The sequence below is a fragment of the Amblyraja radiata genome, chromosome 5 (genome assembly GCF_010909765.2).
Source record: "Amblyraja radiata isolate CabotCenter1 chromosome 5, sAmbRad1.1.pri, whole genome shotgun sequence".
Classification (NCBI taxonomy): domain Eukaryota; kingdom Metazoa; phylum Chordata; class Chondrichthyes; order Rajiformes; family Rajidae; genus Amblyraja; species Amblyraja radiata.
In genome coordinates, this window is record NC_045960.1 from 38,526,495 (window position 1) to 38,547,750 (window position 21,256).

General features: G+C 40.8%; 1 protein-coding gene across 1 annotated transcript in view; it reads right to left on the reverse strand.

The window, feature by feature from the left end:
• LOC116973736 (proprotein convertase subtilisin/kexin type 5-like) overlaps nucleotides 1-19,910 on the reverse strand; it is a 111,713-nt gene extending 91,803 nt beyond the window's left edge. The window contains exons 1-2 of the mRNA XM_033022046.1: nucleotides 19,869-19,910; nucleotides 18,172-18,253 (exon numbers count right to left, since the gene is read on the reverse strand). Of these exons, the coding sequence (XP_032877937.1) occupies nucleotides 18,172-18,253; nucleotides 19,869-19,910 (124 nt within the window). The remainder of the gene's footprint in view (nucleotides 1-18,171; nucleotides 18,254-19,868) is intronic.
• Between the last annotated feature and the right edge of the window lie 1,346 nt (nucleotides 19,911-21,256).

The following is a 21,256-nucleotide window of genomic DNA, read 5'->3' on the forward strand; positions in this document are numbered from 1 at the left end:
ACCACCGATCTACAATGCTCAGGAATCCTGGATAGATACAATGTTAGTAACAATTTTTGTTACTTAAAGAAGTAGTATGAAATGCAAATGCCAAGCACCTCCACAGAACTCTCCCTTCTTCTCTCACATACTCACAGCTTCGATTGGAACCAGAAACATTGCTGCAGAAGCTGAGACAATAATTTTTCCATCTAAGCTAAATTCAGAGACAAAGGTTAAAGGATAGCAATCAGCACCATACCCTACAAAAAAATGTCTTCAACAGTTGTTGTAATTCAGATTTAATGTAAATTTTGCTTTGTATCTGAGATAGTTTAAAGTGTCATATATTGCTCTTCATTAATGCACACAGCTGTAAATGAATCACACAAATGATACTATAAAAGGTGCACTGGCCACAGCTTTTACATTACTTAAAACTAAAATATTGCACATTCCATTCCAAAAATAACAATGTGAAATAATGAACAAAGATATATTTCGTAATATTACAGGCTATATTTTACCATTAAAAGTCTTTTAAAGTTATTGAGATTAATACGTTATTATGTTGCTCTAGTTAAGCCTTCCCCAATAGCCATTAGATCTGGATCATTTAATGTATTAACACCGGATTACACAAATCTATGTAATCACCTTTTATTTGTTCTTATCTTATCTGTTACTTCTACCCTAGCTCCCACCAATGCTGCACAGTAATTTCCTCCTTTTTGTGAGTGCAGATGAGATTTTTATTCAGTTCTTCAATCATGCCCTTGTCTCTACAATAAAATTATTCTTTTAATAACCCCATTCCTTTGACTATCTCTTTACCTTTTATATGTAGATTAAAAAAGACTGTATTCTTTGTTATGTTACTTGTTGATCTTCTCATATTTCCTTTACCCTCATTTCCTTTTACAACCTGCCCTATAGTATATATGCATATATATGTAACGTTTGAATATTGACCATGTACCCGATTCTGACATTTGTTTTAAATCTTTATTTTGTATTTTTATTTCCCTTTGAAACTCAGAGTTCTATCTTTAGCTTTCCCATTTTCATCCTCCAGAGAACATCATCAAGTTGTGGCTGAACTCCCTCAGAGCCAAAGATCTGCCATTTCTAAATTAGTTTCCCCAGCTAGTCTTCTTTACAGCTGCACTAATTATTGATTACAACTTTTTTTTTTCAAATTTGACATGGAATTCTTTTGATTTTCCATTATTCTTTTCCATAACTGCATTCAGAATAATACTCTTGTGATCGCTCTTACCCATATGCTCTCCTACTGCAACATATTTCAATGGGCCTACGTCATAAGTTCATGAATTCATGTGATAGGAGCAGAATTAGGCCATTTGGTCCATCAAGTCTGCTCTGCCATTCAATCATGGCTGAACTATCTTTCCCTCTCAACCCCATTCTTCTGCCTTCCCCTTGTAACCCCATGACACTGGTACTAATCAAGAATAGTAAGATTAAACGAGAACTTACCAGTTCAAAGTTTGATCGTTATTTTATGAGGAGTACGTTGAGGGAATACGTGAAGAACCCCGCCAGGACGCATGCGTGTCATTCTTCAAAGCAGCGGTGTGAAATCACAGATAACTGTAATGACTTAAACATAGTAAGATTAGAGAAAGAAATACCAGTTGAGTATATGATCATGGGTGGGAGCGGAGGGCATGTATTCCCTCAATGTACTCCTCATAAAATAACGATCAAACTTCGAACTGGTAAGTTCTCGTTTAATCTTACTATTTTACTTCGGAGTCACGTGAGTGACTACGTGAAGATTTCAAAGCTCTGTGATTTCATGCCGTGGAAACGAGTCCATGCATCACATCTGCCTTAATGACTGTAGGAGGAATTGTGTCAACATAATTTAGACATGAATCCGACATTGAAATCCATGAAATTTATTAACACAAAATTATAGCCCCTATTTATGGGGTAAATTAAATTACAGAACTTAAAATTGTTTCTGCAAACGTTCCAGGTTTCATGACTGGTTTATGATAAAATAGTTGGAATGTTTTTTCCCCTGACCATCCTGCTGCCTTGAGGATTTGGTCCATTGGTACATCCAACTGCATAGCTGCCGATGTAGCTGCAGCCCTGGTGGAATGAGATTTAAAAATATTAGTATCCACCCCAGCCTGTATTAGAACCTGTTTCAGCCACCTTGAGATGGTCTGGACCGTCACTCTTTTGTGTGGTTGCTTATGGCTGACTAAAAGTGCCTTCTCATTGCCTCTGATGATTTTCGTGTTCTCCATGTATAACGACAAATGTCTTACTATACAGAGACGATCATCTGTTGGGTAAGACCTAAATTCTATATTGAGGGCTGCTGATCCCTGTCTGTTCTGCTTTACTAATTCATAAATATGAAACGTAATATTTTCAGATGAAGAAGTCATGTTGTCCAGTCTTAATTTATGTAATGACTTTACCCTTTGTGCCGTGACCAATGCCATTAGCATGACTGTTTTTAATGTCAGTTTATGTAGGGACAGAGCTGTTGCTGGAGACCAATTCCTGAGCATCTTCAGGACAATACTCACATCCCATATTTGGGAGTACCTGGTTCTTGGGGGATTGGTATTAAAAATTCCCCTCATAGGTTTTGTTACCAGTGGGTGAGTCCCAACAGAGTGACGCTCTGTTCCTTGCCATAGATAAGTTGATAGGGCACTTCTGGCGCAGTTGATGGCACTATAACTGAGCCCCTCATCATAATGGAGGCCTGCCAGGTATTCCAGAACAGACGGGATGTTCATATCTCTGTAGGTGATGCTGTTTTTGTGACAATACATCTCCCACTTCCTGATATAGACCAGATACTGTTTTTTGGTGGACTGTCTGTGGGCCGCCGAAATCATGTTCACTGTTCGGTCCGTCAGTCCCAGCTGTAGTAGTGGTATTTTTAAACTCTACAAATTAATAAATTCAAATAGTTATGGCATGGGTGGCTATCCCTTGTTACGGGATGAACCAATAAGTCTGGTCTATTCGGGATGGTGATACATGGTTCTAATACCATGTTCAGTATCACTGGGAACCATGGTTGTGTAGGCCAATCGGGTACTACCAAAATACCAGACGCAGAGTCTTGCTGTATTTTCCTTAATACCCGACTGATGAGGCAGAAAGGAGGGAATGCATAAATAAACAATTTCCCCCAATGCAGCGAAAATGCATCTGTCGCCGCTGCCCCAGGGTCTGGTTCCCACGAAACATAGTTTGATAACTGGTGATTAAGCCTGGATGCAAATAGATCGATATCTGGTGTTCCATATCGTGCTGTAATATCAGCAAATACTTTTTTATTCAACATCCATTCGGTGTTTTCATTAAATTTGCGTGACCTGGTGTCTGCCACTAAATTTAGTTTACCTGGTAGGTAAGTAGCTGATATCCAAATATCTCTCTGGATACACCACTGCCAAATTGTATTAGCCAGATTGTCACATGATGTCGATTTGTTTCCACCCATGTGGTTGATATATGCTACCACGGTGGTATTGTCAATCTGTAGTCTAACATGCTGGTGATATGACCCAGTACAATATGACTTTAGGCCATAGAATGCACCCAACATTTCCAGGTAGTTTATGCCCAGTGTTAGTAATAATGATGCCTCCTGAGCAGTCCATCTACCTCCACAGCTGGAGATGGAATAGGTGGCACCCCAACCAAGTGCACTGGCATCAGTTTGTAGCACCATAGAAGGGTTGCTGATAATGATTGGATTGAAACAAAGCCAAATGTTATCTATCCACCATTTTAGTTCCATTATAGCTTTGATTGGTAGCTTCATTGGTCTGTCAAAATGACCAGCATTGATTTTGAGTGCTTGTATTTTTGCTCTCTGTAAATTTTGGTAATGTAAAGGTCCAAATTGTGTGGCTGGAAAAGCAGCCACCATTTTGCCAATTACTTTTGCTACCAATCTGATGGACGGTTTACTGATGTCAATGAGGTTATTGCAAGCCTCTATTAAGTCTATAGCCTTTCCCTTTGGCAAAGTCACCGACATGTGAACTGAGTCAATGGTGAACCCCAAATAGTCCATAGTAGTGGAAGGCGTTAATTTAGATTTAACTGGATGGATAATAAACCCCAGTTTTTCAAATAACTGTTTTGTGGCTGTTACAGTTTGTTTGGCCAATTCCAAAGTTTTGCCCACAATAAGTATGTCATCTAGATATGCCATGACCATGTGTTTCCGTTTCCGTAGAAACGCTAAGGCTGGTTTCAAAATGTTTGTGAACAGCCTGGGGGCTGATGTTAACCCATTTGGCAGCGCTCTATACTTCTAAAGCTGTCCCATCCAGTTGAATTTTAAGTAACATCTGTGGTCACCTCGTGTAGGCACTGAATAGTAAGCATCTTTTAAATCGATGCTAGCCATGAAGTAACCTTTGGAAATCAATTGTTTAGCAGTAACAAAGGTTTCCATTTTAAAATGAATATATTGTACAAATGTATTCAATTTGGTCAGATCTATGATGATGAGACAACCACCATCTTTTTTGTTTTTGGTAAAGATATTGGACACGAATTCTAGCGGTTCGTGTTGGGATTTTTCAATTATACCTTTTGCGTAAAGCCGCTCCAGTTCAGCATGCGCTTCTGATTTTTCTTTACCGGAAAGTACGAACATTCGGTTCGGTATATGTTGAACTGGAGGGCTGTACTTGTGTATAAATTCTATTGTATATCCCTGGATACTGCTTAAAATATGTATCGGTAGTTAACATACTCCATGCATCCAGAAAGGAGTGTAATCTCCCCCCAACCTCCATGCTCCCTGCAATTTGTAGGGAACCAGACCCACCTACCTCCATAGTTACCAGTGGCAGGTTTACTTCTTTTTGTAAATCCTTTGTTGATGTTGAGGCGTTGGTGTCTGGGTTTGTGGTTTGGTTGATGTTGGAGGTTCGCGTATCTTCCAAGAAGGCCGGCCTGGGCCATGGCCTAAAAAAGACTCATGTTTGGTGTACCGGACCTTCGAGCTTTCACCAGTCGGTCTTGTTCTACTGGTGGGTGCGTAGGGGTGCTGTCTATGGCCGTAGTGGGTTTTTGATGAAGTCCCTTTTATGAGTCCCAGGGTTTTTGCTTCCTCATCGAGCTCCTTGACTTGCTTCGATAGGTTACCTCCAAATAGTAGTATTGGTGGTTTTATGTTTCCAGGTTTGCACAGACCCGCGAATTTCGGGTTTAAAGTAGGTCGGATGGCACTCTTCCTGATGCTGTTTATCTCATATTGAGTGTTGCAAAGCAGTGCCAGTGCATCCTGTTGGTCTTGGGACATGTCCTTCTCATCCACTGTGCGGGTGAATGCTGTTATCCCTGCTGTTAGGAGTTTTAATACCTTTTGGAGTTTGATATCCATGCCTCTAACTCCTATTCCAATATGTTTCCATATACAAGTATTTACTACTGGAACATTCAGGGATATACAGTTACCCGGTGCCAGGTGTCTTGACGTGGTGTCCAATACAGCCTGTTCTTGTAGCTGGTTAAAGGACATATAATCTATACTGGCAGCTAGCTTTTGCTCCAGGTTTTGGCCAGTCTGGTCTGGCTGTATGAAGTTGGACACCATGTCCAGTAGATTCTCACGTTCCTGCACCCCCTGCACACTTGATTTCTCTTCTGCAAACCCCTCTTCAGGATCAGCCCAGTACTGACCCCCAGTGCTCCCCTCTGATGAGGGAGAAGCACTGTGCAGCCCTACAAGAGGTGCTGCTGTGGGTTTTACATAGAGCCCACAGTGACTCGACTCCATCTCCCGGAGCCTGTCACGTTGGAGCAAATGCTCCACACACCGCTCCATCCGGCTCCAGCGCTCACGGTCGTTGGCCGCCCGCGGCTGCTCAAAGTCGGACTCATCTGAGTCCACGACTTTGTTAGTTTTCTGTTTTGCCTTACCGCCCGGCCGCGGAGTGGATCTGGCCGGTGCGGAGGCGACATCGGGCACAGCTGATCCCATTATCGGTGATTCAAGTGCCGCTGGCCGCTGCTGGCTGCCCGCTACTCCGCGGTCCTCCCCCACCAGCTTTGTCGCAGCCCTCTTTGCTTTCTTTGACTTGTCCATGCTCCCCACCTGTAAATCGGTATGGGAAACACAAAAAGACCGCAGAGTAACTCTTACCTGCAGGTTCCGGCTTTTAAACTGCCGCTGCGGGGGAACGTCGTTCCACCCCGCCTGACTGTTTCACAATGCGTGTAGCGATATGACACGCATGCGTCCTGGCGGGGTTCTTCACGTAGTCACTCACGTGACTCCGAAGTAAAATCTATCTATCTCTGCCGTAAATATAACCACCGACTTGGCTTCCACATCCTTCTGTGGCAATGAATTCTACAATCAAAATTAGACTCAACACCGCTTCATTCATCAGACTTACCCAATCTGTATTGGGGTGATTAAAATCCCCAATGGCAATTGTGATATTTTTCTGTAATTTTCCCCCATATTGCTTCTCAGTGTATAGTAATCGACTGTATAAACTACACATGTATGATGGCACTGCAGTTAAATTAGCAGATTGACAACCAGCCTAGACCATTCATCCAGAAACTCAAAGTTAAATCCTACTGTGGCAACTGGAGATTTTAGCTTCAATAAATCTGCATTTTTTAAAGAAGGTGGTTTCAGGAACAGCAACTGTAGAACTGGCAGTTTATTATTAAACACATTCTGATTCACTTATATCCTTCAGAGAGAGGAAGTTATCATCTTTAAGCCCCTGTCCCACTTTCCCGAGTTACTCACGAATTCTCCCGAGTTTTCCCCTTTATTCAAACTCGGAGATGCCAGAATAGGTACTCGGGGCTATTTATTTTACTCGTGGACATTTTTCAACATGCTGTAAAAACATCCTGACTTACCTGATTCCCCGAGTACCTACGGCTGGCATTACGAGCCACTACGAAATATCTACGGACTTCTACGGCCTCCTACGGACTCGCTACGGACATTCCCCGAGTTTGAATCAAGGGGAAAACACAGGAGAATTTGTGAGTAACTCCGGAAAGTGGGACAGGGGCTTCACTTTGTCTAGCTTAAATGCTTGCAGATCCATCAAAATGAATTCACTTTGAACGGCCTCCTCTGTTCAGGGGCAATAAGTGATAGGCAATAAATATCACGTTAAAAAAGGACACAGAATGCTGGAATAACTCAGTGGGTCAGGCAGCATCTCTGGAGAGCATGGATAGAATCATAAAGTCATACAGCATGGAAACGGGCTCTTTGGCCCAACTTGCCCAAACTGACCAACATGCCCCATCTACACTTGTCCCACCTGCTTGTGTTTGCCCCATATCCCTCTAAACCTGTCCTATCTGCTGTATGCACCTGCATAAACGTTTCTTAAATGTTGAGATCTCATCATGTTGAGATAGTCCCACAGGGAACAGTCCTCTCTCCCTTCCTGTTCACCATCTACACCTCGGACCTCAGATATAACTTGGACTCCTGCCACCTGCAGAAGTTTTCAGATGACTCTGCAATCGTGGGCTGCATCAGTGAGGGAGGGAAGCTGAATACAGAGGTGTAGTCAACGACTTTGTTGAGTGGTGTGAGCTGAATCATCTGCAGCTCAACACAGACAAGACTAAGAAGTTAATGGTGGACTTTAGGAGGCGAGAAACACCCTAGTCCCCTGTCTCCATCAATGGTGTGGATGTGCAGTTTACCAGGGAGTACAAGTACCATGGAGTATGCCTGGACAGTAAACTGGACTGATCCAGGAATGCTGAGGTCCTGTACAAGAAGGGACAGAGCCGGCTGTACTTTTTGAGAAAGCTCCGCTCTTTCAACATCTGCAGTAAGATGCTGCAGATGTTCTACCAATCGGTGGTAGCCAGTGCCATCTTCTTTGCTGTCGTGTGCTGGAGCAGCAGGTGGAAGACCACGGACGCCAATAGGATTAACAAAGTCATCAGGAACATTGGCTCCATCCTGAGAGCAGAGTTAGATTCATGGGAGGTGGTCTTGGAGGGGAGGATGCTCCTCAAACTGCAGAGCATCCTAGACAATGCAGCTCACCATCTCCATGATACACTGGTCAACCTGAGGAGTACCTTCAGCCACAGACTGGTTCTACCAAGATGCAAGACAGAATGCCACATGAGATCCTTTTCCCCTGTGGCTAACAAACTAGACAAATCCTCCCCCTTCTGTCGTGAGGTAATCTGATCCCCCTCCCCAATCTTTGCACATCACCAATCCTTTCCACTCATTACATTAATTTCATGTTTCATGTATCTTGTGTTTTATGACTGTTGCCAGATCAATTTCCCTCCTGGGATAAATAAAGTGCTATCGTATTGTATCATAGTACATGCCTTAACTACCTCCTCCGGCAGCTAAGCAAAGTTTAAGGTCGGGACCATTCCTCAGATTCATATTCTCGGGGATGCTGTCTGACCCACCGAGTTACTGATAGCACTTTGTGTCTTTTTTATTTATAAACCAGCATCTGCAGTTTCTTGTGTCTAATAAATATCAGTATTGCATATGGTGTTGGCATCCAGTGAATTAATAAATTAAAAGACAATCCCTACCAATGGGACATCATCTTTCCTTTTGCTCAGTTTACTCTCTAACTTGACCTTTCACCTTTTCTTTTCCCACTGAACACAATGCATGTGGTAACATTTAGTTCTCATGCTTGCCCATGTTTTAGCTCACTAGAAATACATATTTCAATCCAATGGAATCTGCCACCTAATTTACCATCACTGAGATAGACATTATTTAAACTATAGAAATCCTTAAACTATAATTAATTATTTTTCAGGAAGTTAATGTCCATATTATGGTCCCCTGAGCTCCCCAAATAGTTTGATAATACAGTATTTTATTATTATTATTATTATTATTATTATTATTATTATTATTATTATTATTATTATTATTATTATTATTATTATTATTATTATTATTATTATTTATTATTATTATTATTATATTATTTTTATTATATTATGATTATTATTATATTATTATTATTATTATTATTATTATTATTAGGCTTTGCTTTGCCAGTCGTCTTTATACACCAATTAGTTGTTAATTGCATCAGAATAGATGGATTCACAAAGTTGCAGAATGGATAAGAATGGAAATGTCCTTCCTTAGAAGGTGTTTGTGTGCCACCTGGCCTTTTACAGCCTGACATTTCCTTTGTCATTTTTACTCAGACCAGTTCTTCTTACTTCCAGATTTTTTAAAAATATAGCAGAATTCAAAAGCTCAAACTGTAATCTTGGGATTTGAACATTCGTGTAATTTAACCACCTCATTGCTAATAAACTTACATTTGGATAGCCTTCGGAATCATCAATAAGAATTTCACTGGGAGAAGTATTACTATCATGTTTTGCGCTAACAAAGGAAATAAGAGCTAAATAACAAATAAATAGTCACTGAAGAGGTAGAAATGGCCCGCATTATTAAAAGGCTACATTCATATATAAAAGGGACCAAGGAAATTATTTGGGGAGGCATAGAACGTTCAGAAATGTTACGTCGGGGATAAGATAGATTTGTTAAGTCAGCTACTTGTCAAAGGTGCGATATTAGTTAACAAACTTATTAAATGATTGTGGGAGATCAATTTGCAGTGTAATTTTGGATAGATTTCAAAGACAGTGGGGAAAAGTAGCAGCAGCAAGTATTTTTGGCACAGCTCAGCATATCACAGTCATCAGAGTGGTGTGGAATTGTTTAGCCAAATACAAGGAGCTGCCAGAAATCACAGGGTTGTAATCATGGGCGATTTCAATTACCCAGCAATTAAGTGGACAGAACCACAGCTACCTCAAGGGAAAGAAAAAAAAGTGGAAGCACATTTATTGCAGTAATTAGAAACTGCTTCTTGTCACAACATGTGAATTGGAGCACCAGAGCTGATGTTATGTTAGATTTAATGTTCATGTGCGAAAATTACATAGCACAAAGAAATGATCATAATTCACTTAGAGCTGAGGCGATTATGAGAAACAGTGCAGTAAGATTACAAGGTATGTCAGGCCAGCCTTAGACAAAAGCAGAATTTTATATAATGACCGAACAACAGAGAATAAGCTGGATAATTTCCCAAACAGCAAAGAAATACTTTTTTAGATATAAAAGACGATGCGCATTGCAGCTGAAATTTGTTTTCATTTCAAACAATATTTAAAGCAAGACCTAAATAATTAATGGTGCAGTCAAAAGGAGAAGGTTGGGGAAAGAAAGAATGATCTGCAAGAATGACCCTGAGCTTCTAGTCTCCTGTCACTTTAATTCTCCGTCCCATTTCCACTCTGACTTCTCCATCTTTAATCTCCGTCTACGCACTACTGAAGACCAATGCAAGCCACATAACAGCACTTCATATTCCATCTGGGCATGTTCCTGAAAATTCAATACAGGAACTAAGGTTGGCCCAAATATAAACAATTAACTATTTTGATCAAACTTGATATTGAAATAATTTGAAATTCACCAATCTATTACTTATGTCACTGTTGTGCAAGGCAGATTGCTTCAATGCTGGAAAATTCCAGGCTAGTAAGTCATTGCATTTCCCAAGAAAAAACTTATAAAATCTTGCACATGGGACTTGTGCAAAATGAAAATAAATGACTGAATTGATAATTAACTAGGCAAAATGAATGGCCTAAAATGAAACTCTGTGGTAATAAATGGCCATGATTAAGAAGTTACAAGTCAAGAGTTCAATACAGCTTTACAAATGAACTTCTGTTACACACTTAATTTGTAAATAATCATATTTGTAAGCAAATGTCTTCAATTTGTTGGTGGTCAGAGTCGTATAGCACAGAAACAGGCTCTTCGACCCATTATGTCTATGCCGATTTTTGTTCTCCATCAGCCTAATCTAATTTCTCTGTATTAGAATTGTCCCCTTCCATGTTATTTACATGTTTGTCCACATGCCTTTTAAACATAATAATTGCATTTGATTCCACCACTTCCTCTGGCACTACATTCCAGATATGAATTATACTCTATGCAAAAGCTTTTGCCACCAAATCCCTGTTAAAACTTCGTCCACTCACTTCAAACCTATGCCTCCTTGTTTATAATTCCTCAACCATAGGAAAAAGACTGATGATCTAACCCAGTGGTTCCCAACCATTTATTGGCCATGCCCCACCTAATCACCTCTAAAATCCTGATGCCCCCCCCCCCCCTTATTTTAGCACGAGCAGACAAAGAAATAATTCTCAGAAAATGGAATTTACTCAAAATAACATCTGAAACATAAATTACATATGTTTACCTGATGCCCCCCTTAAAAATCAAATTGCCCCCCTGTGGGGCGTACGCCCCACGTTGGGAACCACTGATCTAACCGATCCATACCTCTGACAATTATAATCTTATCACCTCAGCCTCCTATGCATCAATGAAAACAAGCCCAGCCTTCCAATCTTTCCCCATAACAAAAGTACTCAATATTATTGGGACTGATAAAATGTTCAGGGAAGTAAACCAACAGGAAAATCTTAAAAAATGAACGTTGGTGAGAGTAAGTACCATGACAAGAAGTTGGGAAAAGATTCAGGAAAACCTGCTAAAAAATGAGAAGTAGAGCTCGAAGAAATGGGAAATGAATGCCAAATAAAACAGCTTGTAACAGGATAGAATTATTTACACCCTGGCAAGCAGATCTGTTGCCTACATAGTATTATCTATGTTCAGGTCAATTCAGATACTGCAGAAGCAGAGTATGTAGCCAACGCACATTATGTCTTCAATGTACCGATAACTTAATTTATTTATTCAATTTCCACAGGGCCACAAGGCTCAGTTCATCAACTCATCGACCATCAGAGTCAAGCTCAATTGTGTCCACACTTTCCAACAATTAACAGAATAGTTATACAGTCAGAACCTTGTCTAATTTACCCCAGTTCCATCGATAATTGCCCACTGAAATGAACCGTAGTAGTTGGAATAGAATGGAATTGAATACTTTATTGTCACATGTGACGAGGCACAGTAAAATTATTCACCCAATGTATACAAATAGTTTAGAGATACAGCGTGGAAACAGGCCCTTCGGCCCGCCGAGTCCACACCAACCAGCGATCCTCGCACACTAACACTATCCTATACACACTAGGGGCAATTTACAATTATACCAAGCCAATTAACCTAGAAACCTGTACGCTTCTGGAGCGTGGGAGGAAACCGAAAATCTCAGAGAAAACCCACGCAGGTCATAGGGAAAATGTACAAAGTCCGTACAGGCAAGCACCCGTATTCAGGATTGATCCCGGGTCTCCCGCATTTTAAGGCAGTAGCTCTACCACTATGCCACCGTGCCACCCAATTCTTCTGGCACTGCTACTACCCTGGCTGAGATCAGTCAAGTCTGCACAGGGCAAGAGAGAGAAATGGGATCCCCTGATCAGTTCAGTCACACACACAATAACTGCATTTCGTTGCCTCTGTACTATACACTGCACAATGACAATAAAGTTGAATCGGAATCTGAATCTGAATTTTTATTAATAGGCAACTGAGAAAGCTCTTTTGAATTTAGGAGTTAATTCCCCAATGCATCAAACACCACACTGCAATGTGAGCTGAGATATGTAAATAGTTAAAATTGTACTTCTATAACTTAGGTCATGTTATATCTGATGACTGGAAGGATGACAAAGACCTCTACCGACAGCGCTGTAAAATTTATCTTCAAGCCAACATGCTTATAAGGAAGTTTTATATGTGCTCTGATTCTGTGAAGTGTTCCCTGTTCAGAACCTACATCACACCGTTATATACTGCTCAATTGTGGTCTAATTATAAGAAAAAGAGTATGCAGAGGCTTAAGGTTGCATACAATGATGCAATGAGGTTGCTACTTCGTGTCCCTAGGTGGCATAGTGCCAGTCAATTGTTTGTGTCCACTAGAGTGCCAACCTGTGAGGCACTCTTAAGACAGCTGATGTTTAGTTTTATGTGTCGCCTGGACAAATCAGAGAACCACATAATTGAAGCCCTAGTCAGCCCTCTGAAAAGCTGCTATAGATTCACTTCTAGGCTAAGACGGCATTGGTGCAATAGCTTATATATATTTTAGGCTAATATGCAATTTTTTAATGTATCTTTGTAATTCTTTGTACTGTTTGATGTGTTATATGGACCTGTGTCTGAAATAAAGCTTTAATAATAATAATAATTCCTTGGAAAAAGTTCAACAGATATTGAGAACAATGTAAAAAAAAAATGTCAGGGGGAAGCTGTTTACAAATAAAGCTCATCTGTACCAATCTGAATATTTAGAATCAGAGCAAAATAAACATACTATTATCTAGAGCTGCACACAACGTGCTGGAGTAACTCAACGGGCCAGGCAGCATCTCTGGAGAAAAAAGACAGGTGACGTTTTGGGTCGGAACCCTTTGTCACGCGTCCAGCTCTTTGTATCTATCTTCCGTATAAACCAGTACCTACAGTTCATTCCAACACTATAACCTACATCTTAGTTTGGTTCTCCTTCATCTCATCAGGATCAATTTACAGATGACCTATAATGGCTGTGTATTAATCATGCTCTAAAACAAAAGTCCATTTTTAGCTCTGACACAATATTACTCTCATTGTAAAACATTGAATCTCTGCAAATGCTGGCTGCTGTGCTGAGTATTTCTCACATCTTGTGTTTTTTATTTCAGATTTCCTGCATGTGCAGAACTTTTCTTTCAGTAATTTGTGGGATCTACGTGTCTTTGACTGGGAAGAAAATCAAAAGATATTAGATGAGATGTAAAAGTATTTTAAAAGATTTAATAAAACAATAATAAATAGATAGACAGATAATTAGATAGATAACTCAATAGATCGCTAGATTGATGGATCAATAGAAAGTAAGCAGGTAGATAAATGGATAAATACATAGAAGAATAAATAAATAAAGCAGTGCCATCCATCTCTTCACACGTTCTGTACAGCACAGATTCTGAGATCGCCAACAGGATAATTTAAAAATATTAATGTAAGGGATGTGAGCTTTGAGGCCTGAGGCAGCATTTAATTGTCTATCCCTAATTACCCTTGAGAAGGTGTTGGTTAGCTCCCTCCTTGAACAACTGCACTCCTTGAGGTGTGGGTATATCCACAGATTCACAGTTAGAGAATCGAGACCAGGGGGAGCACCCCCAAAGAACAGTTCCATCCACGAACACAAGAAATTGCAGCAAATTATGGACGCAGCCCAGACCATCTCACAAACCAACCTCCCTTCCATTGATAGACCCAAAATGCTGGAGTAACTTGGCGGGATAGGCAGCATCTCTGGATAGAAGGAATGGGTGACGTTTCGGGTCGAGACCCTTCTTCAGTCTCGACCCAAAACATCATCTAATCCTTATCTCCAAAGATGCTGCTTGTCCTGCTAAGTTACCCCAGCATTTTGTGTCTATCTTTGGATTAAAGCAGCATCTGCAGTTCCTTCCAACTCCTTTCCATAAACTCCATTCATACCTCACGCTGCCTTTGCAATGCCAGCGGTATAATCAAAGCCGAGTCACAGGCTGGCCACTCCATCTTCTCTCCTATCCCATCAGGCAAAGGTAGAGAAGTGTGAAAACACGCACCTCCAGATTCAAGGACAGTTTCCTACCATCCTACCACAACCAGAGAGCAGTGCGAAACTACTATCTACGTTATTGGTGACCCTCGGACTATCCTTGATCCGACTTTGCTGGCTTTACCTTGCACTAAACATTATGCCCTTATCATGTATCTATACACTGTAATTGGCTCCATTGGAATCATGTATTGTCTTTCCGCTGACTGGATAGCACGCAACAAAAGCTTTTCACTGTTACCTCAGTACACGTGACAATAAACTAAAAACTAAAGGATAAAATGTGTCGTCGCTCCCCCGCCCCTCCTATTTTTTACAGTAAGATAATGAGGGATTACTTTTCAAATAGTTGTGAATCTTTGGAATTCTCTACCACAAGGAGCTGTGGATGCTGACTCACTGATATATTCAAGGCTGAGACAGATGTGTCTGAGAATTTAGGGGACTCAAAGATCATGGATAGTGGAGTCGAGGCCAAGAAACAGAGCAGCTGTCATCTTAGCAAGTAGCTTTAGGACCATAGAACCTGCTCATGTTCCAATTTCTTGCGTTCTTGCATTTTTATTTTAGAAGAGGATAATGGAGATTAAAAACTCATGGATCATTTAAGAGAGTTTGCAGTTGAAAAATGGCTGGGGTGATGGAACGATTGAGTTTGAGTGTGAGCTTACAGAATGTATTTTCCCTGGATGAATGAGTTGCATCAGTATTCCTGTGAAAACTGATATTTAAAACTGGCCTCACCTTCAAATAACTGCAAATTTAAAACAAAATAATACTTCTTCAAAAACAACATCTGAACAGTGTTATTCTACAACTGTCAAATATTCCAGTCTTTAGATCACGTCTTTGATTATAAACATTACAAATTTTGACTGGCATTCATCAGTCAGTTTCTTCAATGCAACCTTGAATAACTGGCACTTTGGAATGCAGATGAGCAACATTTGAATATTAACAAAAATAACGAAGAATCAGTTTGTTTTAACATGGATCCATTTGAAGCAGAACTTTCATTCACATGAAACAATATTTAGTGTTAATGGGGGCCATGGATTACATATTTGAAAGCATGTTTTAAATCCTCGTGGGGGAATGGAATTCAGAATCCGAAACAGTATAAAATAATTAAATGCAAACCTTGTAAGTACCCAAGTGGTTAAAAAGCCTGCAGTCTTTTAGATGACAGACAGTGCGTTTCAGACATGTTTCTGCAAACAGACTGTGAATCCACCTCAGTTTAATTACAATTAGATGAAGCTTTCTGAATGCCCAATGCAGAGCTGAGTAATCGTTTTAGCCCTGACAGCTCGAAGATGCATCGCTTCACTGGAACTGTAGTACTCACTGAGGTTAGTTCTGTCACTGAGCATGAGGATTGCAGTAATCTCTGAGGTGAGTCTCATCACTCCACACTGGGATAGCAGTACTCTTCAAGGTTAGTCCCACCAGTCTACACCAGGATTGTAGTAATCACTGAGATTAGTGCCATCAATCCAGTCTCCAAATGAGGAAATTGCTGGGATTAGTTCTACGATCCCACACTGGGATTGTGGTAAGAACTGAGGTCAGTCCTATCACTCCACAGTGAAAGTGCTGTGATCACTGAGGCTAGATCCACCATTCCACACCAGGAATGAGGGTACTTACCAAGACTAGTCCCACACTCCACCCTGGGATCTTGTTACCGTCAGCAACTGTGGCAAAGAAGGCATATGATATGCTTGCCTTCATTGGTCTGGCCATTGAATATAAGAGTCAGGAAGTCATGACGCAGCTTTAGAGGACTTCAAAGTCTATATCTTTAAAGGCCTTAGGGCACGGTGGCTCCACAGAGGTGCTGCCTTACAGCGCCAGAAACCTGGGGTTGATCCTGACTATAGGTGCTGTCTGTACGGAGTTTGTATGTTCTTCCCGTGACCAGTGTTAGTTATCTCCGTGTGCTTCGGTTTCCTCCCACACTCCAAAGACACACAAGTGTACAGGCTAATTGGCTTGGTAAAATTGTAAATTTTCCTTAGAGTGTGCAGGGTAGTGTTAGTGTGTGGAGATCGCTGGTCATCAAAGACTTGGTGGGCCAAAGTGCCTGCTTCTGCCCTGCATCTCTAAGCTAAGCTAAGCTATTTGGAGTATTGCATGCAGTTCTGGTCACCACATTACGCAAGGATGAAGAGGCTTTGGACAGGTTGCTGAGCAGGTTTACCAGAATAGCAAGTATATACCTACCTTCCTTGTAGGTCAATGGCAAGGGTGAAGTCAATGATTAGAATTAACAGTAACTTTTTGCTCTTTAATGCAAGCAAATTAGAGATGATGCAGGCCGCATTCAGCGTTGCAGTTTTGTAGGACTTTAGTTCGGCTGCATTTGGATTATTGCATACAGTTCTGTTCATCGCATTACAGGAAGGATGTGAAGGCTTTGGAAAAGGTGCTGAGTAGGTGTACCACTCTGATGCCTGCATTTGGGGGTATTAGGGAGAGGTTGGACAGACTTGGATTGTTTTCTCTGAAATGCTGGAAGTTGTGGGGAGACCAAATAGAAGTTTACAAAATTATAAGAGACATAAATAGGCTAAACAGTCGGAACCTTTTCCCAGGAGAGAAAAATCAAATACGAGAGGGCATATTTTTAAAGTTAAAGTGACAAAGTGTAAAGGAGATATGCAGGGCTAGTATTTTTACACAAAGGGGGGTGGCTGCCTGGTCGCACTGCCAAGGGTGATGGTTGAGGCAGATATCATAGTAGTATTAAAGAGACTTTTAGAAAGGCAGATGAATATATAGCGAATGGAGTGATGTGGATTATGTGCTGGCAGATAAGAGTTGGTTTTAGCATCATCTTCAGCACAGACATTATGGGCCAAAAGGCCTGTTCCTGTGCTTTACTGTTGTGTAGATCAGGAAGCATCTCTGGAGAAAAGAAATACGTGATGTTTCGGGTCGAGTCCCTTCATCAGGCTGAAAGTCAGGGAGGGGGAGGTATGGAAAGAGAGAGAACAAAGCAGAACCTGCATCAATGATTCAAGAAAGGTGGAGCCCACAATGGTCCATTGTGGCCTGGTAGCCATCAACTTCCACTCCAGTCAACACTGGGGCTGTGCGACCGACTGAGATCATTCCCATCAGTGACTGGTGCAGTTATCAATATCCATATTTTTACTCCACACTCATTGACATTTGATAGAGTCATAGAGTGATACAGTGTGGAAACAGGCCCTTCAGCCCAACTTGCCCGCACCGGCCAACATGTCCCATCTTCACTAGTCCCGCCTGCCAGCATTTGATGCATATCCTCCAAATCTGTCATATACATGTATCCCCATAAATGTTGGGATAGTCCCTGCCTCTACTATCTACTCTGGCAGCTTGTTCCATACATACACCACACTTTGTGTTACCCATCAGATTCCTATTAAATCTTTTCCCCTTCACCTGAAACCCATGTCCTCTGGTCCTCGATTCACCTACTCGAGGCAAGAGACTCTGTGCATCTACCCGATCTATTCCTCCCATGATTTTTACACCTGTCACTTCACTTTGGAACATTAGTACTCACCACGTTTGGTCCCATCACTCCCCACTGGGATTGCTGCCCGGGTGTATCTGTGGTAGAACGTCTGCCACTCCACCCAATTTAACTGTAGCAATGAGAAAAATAATTGTTTTAATAACAAGATGTTGCTTTTTGCTCCGTGTAACTTCTGTTAAAGTGACGCATTCAAACTTTATGGAAGAACATAATTAATGTCATAGAAAATTGATTAACTGATCAGCATTTTAATCAGTTAATGGTTACTGAAAAACACTGAAAACGTTGACAATCCCTCCCACTTCTTCCTAGATAGTTGCAAAGCAGTCACCTTGCTTTAAGGTACAGTAGGTATGTTACAATACTTACCTTCAGCGGCGCTGCAATTCTGCCACTGGCCGTGTGTGCGATTTTGGCGAGTTTGAGGGGGGGGGGCGGGGTTAAAACGGGTTTTTTTCCGACCTGGTCCTAGATTATATTTGTTGGATTGCAAGATGTTGCTAAAGAATCGTTCCTACGGCCGTACTGTGTGTTTTTTTAAAAAATTCACCCAACAAGTTAATCGCTGGAAAGATTTTAAAATCAGCTTCTGAAGCCGTCAATGCCGACAACGGGGACGGATTTTATGGAGGACCAGGTAAAAGAAAGTAGTTTATTTTTATGTATAAAAGTGTTTCTTAAGATGTATTTAATTCACATTTTAAGTTCCGAAACGGTGATTTCCCCCCCCCCCGAAGAACCGGCAGTGTATTTGCTGCTGATATGGGGGACTAAAATCACCGCAACCGCAACGTTCCGAATAGTCCCGTTCCAGAAAATCCCACTCGCAAGCTGATTTAAATGGCCATTACTTTACAGTTATTAAACATTAAATTCCTTCCATTTGGCCTATAAACCCATGACAATGAGATTTAAAAATTATGTTATATTGTGAATTCTTGTGTGAATGTTATTTGGACACTTAGGCTATTTAAAAATGTTAATCTATTCTTAAGAAATGGATAGATGTTTAGATCTAGTAATTGAATTTTGTAATTAGCTACAATTAGGTAACTAACTAATTATATGTTTTAATTTCAAGTCATTTAAGTAAGATTGTTTCATATTTGTTTCAGAATGCTTCAATCTATAATAACTGAAAATTTATTTCAGTTCTCTTAAATTTTAAGAAACTTATCGGCTTTTAAATGTTCTCGATCACAGCTTTTGTGTTAAGTCAATGAAAAAGCAATAGGGAACAAGATGCCAATTTCCGAGTATGAAAATGGCCATAACCTTTTTAATACTGAAGATATGAAAGTGAATTAGGTGTCAAATTAAACTTCTTTTTATGCTTTATCTGATGGGATAAATTAAAGACTTGATTTTTAAAATCTCAAAATTTTGTAATGTAGCTAGGTACAGAGACAATGACCATCATCATCATCATCGGCGGTCACTCAACACGAGTATGACTGTCCTCTCATGGAGGACACCTGTGCATGACTTTGTTTAACGTGGGGAGACTGGTGCACAGACAGCCACCACATGGTCCTTGAAAGATCTGGGTCAGAATCCAGTGGCATGGAATCCAAGACAACCGGGGACCCTTTCCTGCTGCAGCCTTCATCCGCCTTCCCAGCCGTTGTGACGCTCCGCTAAAGTCAGCCATCATCCTCCGCCTGGTGCACCATAGAGTTCTTGGTTGGATTGCTCTTTGTCAGAGACCTCCCCCTCGACCTTACTGCCATGAGTGACCCTATCAGGAGCATAGCTCCAGACGGCATCGCTCTCAAGATCTCAGGAGACAAGGTGACAATCCATGGAGAGACAATGACCACAGTGTCTTATTCAGTATGTTTCCCACAAACAATCAACATTGTGAAGGACACGAGCACTGAAATTGGACTTCACCCACATTTGATTTAGTTAATGGTTAGTGTGTTTGGTTCAATCACTATACCAGGCATCACCAAAGGAAAAAAGTTGCCAAACTGGGACATCCATCCTTTAAGAGACTGACTTTAGGATTTTACACCATTTGTTTGTAGTTTTACACAACCCATGCAGACTCCTACTCAATGCCCAGTGCATGTGAGTTCCACAGGCCATTGAGAAGGGGTTGGCGCAGTTAAAGTGTACACATGGGGTGCCATGGGGATGTGAAAAAATGGAGAGGGGAGTGCAATGGTAGCTGGAGGGGTAAAATGGATGGGAGATGTCAAGATGGAAGGGGAACAAACAGAGGAAGAGTGAAGTGAGCCTGTGGGGCAAAGGAGCCTCCCATGATCTGAAGTGGTCTGATTGGGTTCTCCAATATACTCAACAGGACCACAGATGGCAGATTCTTGCACAGAAGTGCACAATGCACATGTACTGCAAACTTCATTAGTGAAGAGCAGCATGTGGAAATCAATGTGGGGGGTTCATTAGTGATAACATTAATGTCCCAGCAGGGACCTTTTAAGTCGCACCTGGTTCTAACTTACTGCCTAACTCACTTCTTGTTTTACTGTGTTGGAACAACGAAAGGTCATAGGTCATACAACCAGTTTCCGTAGAAATCGGTCAGAAATCTTCATCATAAGCACTGATGACTTTTACCACATGCTAGAAATATTGTAGGGAAATCACATCAGGGTGAATCATAACAGGAAGAATCCAGTCTAATTTCCTGTTGGCAGAACTGGCAACATACAAAAACACCTTTTATGCCCAAGTTACACATCCATAAACACTTGTTTTTGTTTTCTAATGAAATTCATCAGCTATGATTCGGTAATTTATTTCAATGTGTTGGACCTATTATTCATAATCTGGCTTTTGGATTTCTTGCATTAAGGATACATTTCAAGGATGCATCATTGGTCAGAGTAATCCAAGGTTGTAAGAGCAGTAAAAAATAATTTACACACAATCCAACAATAACAATTATTCCAGATTGTTATTTATTTAAACATTTGGCACTATTTAGAGTGAGTAAAATCTTGTATCCTTTCTCTTTCAACATTGTTCATTACTTCAGCAGCAATTCAGCAGATACAGGGCACAGAAGGCTGTGGAGGCCAAGTCAGTGAATATATTTCAGGCGCAGATAGATAAATTGGCAAATTCTTGATTTGTGTGGGGGTCA